The 8,273-nt window shown below is 38.2% G+C and overlaps 1 protein-coding gene across 2 annotated transcripts in view; it reads left to right on the top strand.

The window, feature by feature from the left end:
- The window catches only part of NAF1 (nuclear assembly factor 1 ribonucleoprotein), a 38,683-nt gene extending 34,290 nt beyond the window's left edge, over window positions 1-4,393 (top strand). The window contains exon 8 of one of the 2 annotated variants that reach the window (XM_011983980.1): window positions 4,257-4,393. In XM_011983980.1, the coding sequence (XP_011839370.1) occupies window positions 4,257-4,393 (137 nt within the window). Of the gene's footprint in view, window positions 1-2,034; window positions 2,716-4,256 lie in introns of those variants that run through there. The other variant, XM_011983979.1, reaches the window with a different exon arrangement.
- Window positions 4,394-8,273: the final 3,880 nt, after the last annotated feature.

Below are 8,273 nucleotides of genomic sequence, written 5' to 3'. Positions count from 1 at the left end.
TTTTTTTTTTTTTGTCTGTTTTTTGAGATCTTCTTACTCTGTTGCCCAGGCTAGAATGCAGTGGTACAATCATAGCTCACTGTAACCTTGAACTTCTGAGCTTTTTTTCTTTCATTCTCCTGACAGTATCTTTCATGGAGCAGAAATTTTTAAGTTAATGAAATTCAGCATATTGATCATTTCTTTCATGGATCATGCCTTTGATGTCCTATCTAAAAAGTCATTATTGGCCGAGCACAGTGGCTCATACCTGTAATCCCAGCACGTGGGGAGGCCAAGGTGGGCAGATCAGGAGGTCAGGAGTTCAAGACCAGCCTGGCCAACATAGTGAAACCCCGTCTCTACTAAAAATCCAAAAATTAGCTGGGCATGGTGGCGCATTCCTACTTGGGAGGCTGAGTCTGGATAACTGCTTGAGCCGGGACCCGGGCAGTGGAGGTTGCAGTGAGCTGAGATCGTGCCACTGCACTCCAGCCAGGCCTGCAGAGCGAGACTCCATCTCTAAAAGAAAAGTCATTATCAACCCAAGGTCATCTAAATTTTCTTCTATGTTATCTTTTAGGAATTTTATAATTCCACATTTTACATTGAGGTCTGTGATCCATTTTGAATTAATTCTTGTGAACGGTGTAAGATTATTGTCTAGATTTATTTATTTATTTATTTTTGCCTATGGATGTCCAGGTTTTCCAGCCCCATTTGTTAAAAACACTACTTTTGCTCTGTTGTATTGCCTTTGCTCCTTTGTTAAATATCAGTTTATTATGTTTATGGGGATCTATTTTTGTACCTTCTGTTTTGTCCCATAGATTTATTTGTCCGTTGTTTCACCAGTACCACACTGCTGTGATTAAACTTTATAATACGTCTTGAAGTTGGGTAGTTTCCGTCCTTTGTTCTTCTCCTTCAATATTGTTCCATTGAGTTTTTTATTTTGGTTATTGTAATGTTCAGTTCTAAAATTTCAATTTATTCTTTATTTTATATCCTTTTTTTGCTAAAACTTTGTAATTTTAATTTTTTAGAATGTTCATAATATCTTGTTGAAGCATTTTTATGACTGCTTTAATACCTTTCATAATTCTAACATCTTTGTGACACCCTTGGTTAATTTTTTGTTTTCATTGAATTTTAAATCTTCCTGGTTCTTTTTATGATGAGCAATTTTCTTTTATTGAAACTTGGGATATTGAGTATTATATTACAAGACTATGGATCTTATGTAAATCTTCTGATTTAGCTGGGTTTGTTGTAATTGTTTCTTTGTCTTTTTAAAAATGCTTCTCTGGCAGCAAAAAGAATGGGGTAGATTGAAGTCTAGGTATTCCTCTTAGCCTCTGTTGACACCTTTGGCCAAGGGGTGCCTTGTTACTGCTGGATGAGGGTAGAAGTTCTGACACCCCATGAGGTATTTTCTTATGCCTGGTAGGGACAGGAGTACTTTGTCATTCCTTCCCATATGGCATGCGCTGACACCAGTGGAGGATGGCCTCGTTATCACTGGATGGGGACAAATATCCTAACTCTACTCAGTCTTCTCTGACATTGTCACAGTGTAAAAGAGGGTAGAACACTGTGTTGCTGCCAGTGGAGGTGGAAGTTCAGGTTCCCCATGTGATGTTCATTGTCACTGCGGGGAGGCGTGTTACTGGCACCCTGTTCAGCCTGTTCCTGATGCTACTGCGGTGGAAGGGTTGGAGTACCTCATTACTGCCTGTGAAGGATAGAAGTCTAGGATCCATACTCAGCCTTTGAGAGTGTGTAGAGATGGTGACACATTTTCTTCTGTGGTGTTTGGCTGGAGTAGAATGGTTATCATCTAAGTGTTTTCTGACTTGCTCGATTATCGTTCTTTGGCATTAGGTTTTGTCTTTTCAAATTCATTTAAAATTTACCATTTTATGTTTTACACTTTTTTAACTGCCATAAGATATACCGGATAATAAAGAAAATTCATAATTGAAATTTCAAACAGTGCTTTTTGATATATTAAACTTACTTTTGTTGTTTTGTTTTCCCTCCCCTCACTCAAAGGTGAAGATTTTGCTGAAGTACATCAGAATTGGAATGCTCACTCTACTTCAGAGCATGCAAAAGGATATCGTAACAGAGAATTCACACGAGGATTTTCCAGGGGCAGATACCCTCGATCTTGCCATGGCAGGCCTCCACCTCAGCATTTCTATAATTCAGAACATATGGTATCTCAGGAGACTTCAGGATTTCCTTCTCAGAGACAAGATAATCCCATTATGCCACAGTACCCCTTTCCTCTTCCAATGTTTGATGTGCATAATTTTCCACTCCGCTCTCCACCCCCACCACCACCCCCACCTGTAAACATGAGTTGGGCTACACCAAACATGGCAGCTCATCCATTACTTAACTTACCATACTCCCTACCCCCACCCCCTCCCCCTCCACCGCTGCCTCCTCCACCCTCCTCTGGAGATAGTAATTCTCATTTTGGACATTACTATTAGGTGACTATGCATTTCCAGAGAAATGTGGACTTTTCATATTATGTGGTAAGGATTTTTTTGTTTTTTTAAAGAGTAATTATGGAGCTAGATTTTTAGAAAAACTGTAAAATAGTAAATGATTCCTTCTATTGTAAGTTGATATATATTTGTAACCTTTGTGAAATTGTATTCATATGAAAATGTCAGCTCAGATTCTTGGGGGAACATTAAATTATGTAATATTTAATTAAAATTTTGAATTCATGCCTCTCCCTCCCAACCCCACCCAATTAAACTATGTATATAGTAATGGATATGGGACAAGTTTCATCATGGGTAAAATATATGGAGCACATTGATTTTCTTGCTGTAATATGAATATAAGATGTTGAAGTCCTTTTGAGAGTCTTTAAACTATTTTTATAAATTTATACTTTGGAAATCAATTTTAATTACAAATGTAATTTGTGAGTAAATTTAAATGACCATAATTTTTCTTTTAAAACAGTTGAAGGGTATAGAGGAGAAAATTCTTATATATTGGTAGAAGCTCTGATTATAGCTAAAGTAAAAAATATTTATTATGCATAGGCAAGCTTCCATTATCTGTGCAAAATATTTCCTTTATTTGGGCACTGTTCAGAAGACTTTACTATTTAACCTCCTAAAAGGGATGTAAAGATTATTCACAATAAGATCTATTTAGGGATTTTGTCTTCCATATTTGTTTTCCAGATCCTTACATGCAGACTAGGTTCAGTAAATAACAAATATTTATTGAATATCTGAATTTAGAGTTTTTAATTAAATGAGTAATGACTACTGCTTTATATTATGAAGTGTCAACGTAAGGGAAATTACGGGTTTTAGAACTAGAAGAGACCATTGAAATACTCTAGTTTTCATTTAGTAAATGAGGAGTCTAAGTGTCCCAAAGAGGTTAAAGTAATTTAAGATCACTCAGCTAGTGAGTTGACAAGGAGTTGAACCTAGTTCTTCTGGTTTTCTGATTAGCAGTTTCCACTAATTAGATGTTTCCCAGTCTTACATTCCTTTACACACTTAGGAAACAGTGTTTATATGGCACATTGGAGTAATCTGGAAACCACTTAACACAAGCCCATGCACTCTGGTTGCACTGAGGCCCCACTTTTCTTTCTCATGAGCTGAGGGGACTCTTTCAGCATTCCTTGTACACAAGTTGAGAGGCTCTGCCTTGGTATACATTAACTTTGTCATGTGAATACTTTCTTCATTATTTTTTAAAATATTTTTGCAACTTCTCTTCAGGAGTTACCTTCACAGGTTATAGCACAGTCTTTTTATGATTGTTAGAATATTGTTAAGAGTTTATGAGATTATATCTAAAAGCACTAAAAGAAAAACCCAAATCCTTTTCCACAAGAATGGGAACAGTAACATGTTGTTTTTAGTCATCAAGCTGTTCTGATCATCATGGCATTTAAAAACCTGTCCATTTTGGCTGGGTGCAGTGGCTCATGCCTGTAATCCCAGCACTTCGGGAGGCCGAGGTGGGCGGATCACCTGAGGTCAGAAGTTCGAGACCAGCCTGGCCAACATGGTGAAACCACGCCTCTACTAAAAATACAAAAATCAGCCGGGCTTGGTGGCACGTGCCTGTAATCCCAGCACTCGGGAGGCTGAGACAGGAGAATTGTTTGAACCTGGGAGGCAGAGGTTGCAGTAAGCCAAGATCACACCATTGCACTCCAGCCTGGGTGGCAGAGCAAGACTCCATCTCAAAGTAAAAATCTGTCCATTTCTTTACCTCAGGTACAGGTATATCTCACAGATACTGTGGCCTCAGATCCAGACCACTGTGGTCAAATAAGTCACACAAAGTTTTTGGTTTCCAAATGCATATAGAAGTTATGTTTACACGCTACTGTAGTTTATTAAGTATACAATAGCATTGTGCCTAAAAAAACCAATGTGCATATCTCAATTTAAGAGTACTTTACTGCTCAAAAAAAAATAATGACCCTCTGAGCCTGCAGTGAGTCATAATCTTTTAGCTGGTGGAGGGTCTGGCCTCAAGTGTTGTTGGCCGCTGACTGATCAGAGTAGTGGTTGCTAAAGGTGGCAGTTTCTCCTAATAGACAGCAGTGAAGTTTGCTATGTTAATTAGCTCTTCCTTTCACCAAAGATTTCTGTGTAGCATGTGATGCTACTTGATAGCATTTTATTCTCCGTAAAACTTTGAAATTTGGGATCAAGTCCTCTCAAACTCTGCTACTGCCTTATCAACTAAGAATGTTATGTAACATTCTAAGTCCTTTGTTATCATTTCAACAGTGTTCATAGCATCTTCACCACGAGTAGCTTTTACTTGAGAAACCTCATTTTTACTCATGCATAAGAAGTAACTCCTCATCTGTTCAAGTTTTTTCGTAAGATTGCAGCAATTCAGTCACGTCTTTAGGTTCCACTTCTAATTCTAGTTATCTTCCTATTTCTACCACATCTTCAGTTACTTCCTCCCATGAAGTCTTAAACACCTCAAAATTATTCATGAGGGTTGGAATCAACTTCTCCCACACTCCTGTTAATATTGATATTTTGACCCCCTCTCATGAATCATCAGTGTAGTTAATGACATCTTAAATGGTGAATCCTTTACAGAAGATTTCCAGTTTACTTTGCCCAAATCCATCAGGAATCACTATGACAGCTATAGCCTTACAAAAAATATGCTTATATAGTAAGACTTGAAAGTCAAAACTATTCCTTGATCCATGGGCTATGGAATAGATGTGTTAGCAGGCATTAAAAAAATTCAACTCCTTGTACATCTCCATTGGAGTTCTTGGGTGACCAGGTGCATTGTTAATGATCAGCAACATTTCGAAAGAAATCTTTTACTGAATGGTGGACTTAAAATCTTTAGTAAACCATGATATTAAAAGATGTGCTGTCATCCAGGCATAGTTTTTGTATCTGTAGAGCACAGGCAGAGTAGATGTAGCAAAATTCTTAAGGACCCTAGGATTTTTGGAATTGTAAATGAGCATTGGCTTCAACTTAAAATTACCAGCTGCAGTACCCCTAACAAGATAGCCTGTCCTTTGAAGTTTAGAAGCCAGGCATTGATTCCCGCTCTGCAGCTGTGAAAATCCTAGATGGCATCTTCTTTGAATATAAGGCTATTTTATGTACACTGAAAAATCTGTTGTTTGGTGTTTAGTGTATCCTCCTTATCTAGATCTTCTGGATAACTTGCAGCTTCATTTTGTACTTTTATGTTATGGAGATGGCTTATTTCCTTAAACCTCATGAGCCAACCTGTGCTAGCTTCCCACTGGGAGAGAAACTGCAGTTTTTCTCAGCCTTCATAGAATTGAAGAGTTAGGGCCCGCTCTGGATTAGGCTTTGGCTTAAGGGAATGTTGTAACTGGTTTGATCTTTTATCCAGACCACTTAAACTTATTCCATATCTGCTGTAAAGCTGTTTTGCTTTCTTATTCCTGTGTTCACTGGAGTAGTACTTTTAGTTTCTTTTAAGAACTTTTTCTTCGCATTCACAATTTGGCTGTTTGGCACAAGAGGCCTAGCTTTTAGTTTGCCTCAGCTTTCAACATGCTGTCCTCAGGAAGCTTAATCATTTCTAACTTTTGTTGTAAAGTGAGAGACGTACAACTCTTCCTTTCACTTGAACACTTAGAGGTCATTTCATGGCCAGTAATTGGTTTTATTCCAGTGTTGTTGTTTCACGAAATAGGAAGGCCTGAGGAGAGAGAAAAGGAAACAGCAGATGTGTGGAGCAGTCAGAACATAACACATGTATCCATTAAGTTCGCTATATTATATGGGCATAGTTCATGGTGCCTCCAAAACAATAGTAACATCAAAGATCACTGATTGAGATCACTATAACACAAATAACAATTATGAAAAAGTTCAGAGTATTGGGAGAATTACCAGAATGTGACAGTATACATGAAGTGAGCATATGCTGTTGGGAAAAATGGAGTTGATATACTTGCTAGGTGTGGGATTGCTACAAACCTTCGATTTGTAAAAAATGCAATGTATATGAAGTATAGTACAATGAAGTACAATAAAACAGTGTGTGCCTATAGTATTATCTGACAGTGGATATTTACTATCTACAGAAACATCTGAATTGTACCATTTGATCTTTGCTTTAAATTAAGTTGATACCTTAACCACTTAGGTCCAGTTGCCTTCCTCTCTATACAAATCGGCCCTCTCTGTCTGTGGGTTCTGCATCTGTGGGTTCAACCAATTGTGAATCACAAATATATAGAAAAAAATAAAATGTATGGTTGCAACTGTACTGAACATGGTAGACTTTTTTTTCTTGTGATTATTCCCTAAACAATAGAGTATAACTATTTATATAAAGTTTTTACATTGTATTAGGCATTATGAAATAATCTAGAGAAATTGTTTAAAGTATTGGGAAATGATTAAGTCATGAGGGCTTTGCACTTATGTATGGATTAGTGCCTTATAAAAGGCACTTATGCACTTATGTATGGATTTGTGCCTTATAAAAAGGGCTGGAAGGAACCGGCTTAGATCCATTTTGCTCCCCAGTCTCATCCACCATGTGAAGAAGACTCAGTATTCCTCCCTGCGGAGAATGTGGCAACAGGGTGCCGTCTTGTAAGCAGAGAGCAACCCTCACCAGACACCAAACCTACTAATGCCTTCATCTTTACTTCCCCAGCATCCAGAACTGTAAGGCATACTTACTTATTTATTTTAGAGACAGGGTCTTGCTATGTTGTCTTAGCTGGTCTCGAACACCTGGCCTCAAGCAATCCCTTTGTCTCAGCCTTTTGAGTAGCTGAGATTACAGGTACAAGCCACCATGCCCAGCATAAATTTCTGTTGTTTTTATAAATTCCTCAGCCTGTGGTATTTTGTTACAGCAGCACAAAAGGACTAAGTCACCAACTGTCTCTTATTTGAAAGAGAGAAATAATGCAGTTGTCGTCATCCTCACCTTAATCTTACAGCGCATTTTTAAAATTGTGTCCCTAGATCTCTAAACTGATGTAAATGCAAAGACTTAAGATGTTCTACTCACAGTTTCTCACTTTCTATGGAGAATTCTTTGTATTAACCTTTTACTATATAATAAGGTAAGCTGACATTCACATGATTGTGTATGGGTAACCCCTTTGCATGTCTACAGTTGCAAATATAGAATTAAATTAAAATCATTGCGTAAGCTAATATATTTGTTTTATTAAGGTGAGTAGCTGTAGGCTGGGTAGGGTGGCTCACACTTGTAATCCCAACACTTTGGGATGCTGAGGCAGGAAGATTGCTAGAGCCCAGGAGTTCAAGACCACCAACCTGGGCAACATGGTGAAACCTCATCTACAAAAAATACAAAAATTAGCCAGGCATGGTTCCACATGCCTGTAGTTTCAACTACTCAAGTGACTGAGGCAGAAAGATCACTTGAACCCAGGAGGTTGAGGCTCCAATGAGCTGTGATCACACCATGGAAACTGGATGACTTGTTTACTTATTAGAAATAGACAATTGAAATAACTGGGTTGAGACTATGATATAGTTTGGACCTTTGTCCCCTCCAAATCTTGTGTTGAAATGTGATCCTGGTGGAGGTGTTTCAGTCATGGGATGGAACCCTCATGAATGGTTTGGTGCTGTCCCCATGGTAATGTGTGAGTTCTCACTCTATTAGTTCACACAAGAGCTGCTGTTTAAAAGAGCATGGCACCGCTCTTGCTCACACTCACCATGTTACATAAGTGCTGCCAGTTCAACTTCCCTGTGATTGAAAGCTTCCTG

This window comes from Mandrillus leucophaeus, unplaced genomic scaffold, assembly GCF_000951045.1.
Source record: "Mandrillus leucophaeus isolate KB7577 unplaced genomic scaffold, Mleu.le_1.0 Scaffold259, whole genome shotgun sequence".
In the NCBI taxonomy this organism is placed as follows: Eukaryota; Metazoa; Chordata; class Mammalia; order Primates; family Cercopithecidae; genus Mandrillus; species Mandrillus leucophaeus.
The sequence above is the reverse complement of the archived record's forward strand: the minus strand, read 5'-3'. Positions and strand labels throughout refer to the sequence as shown.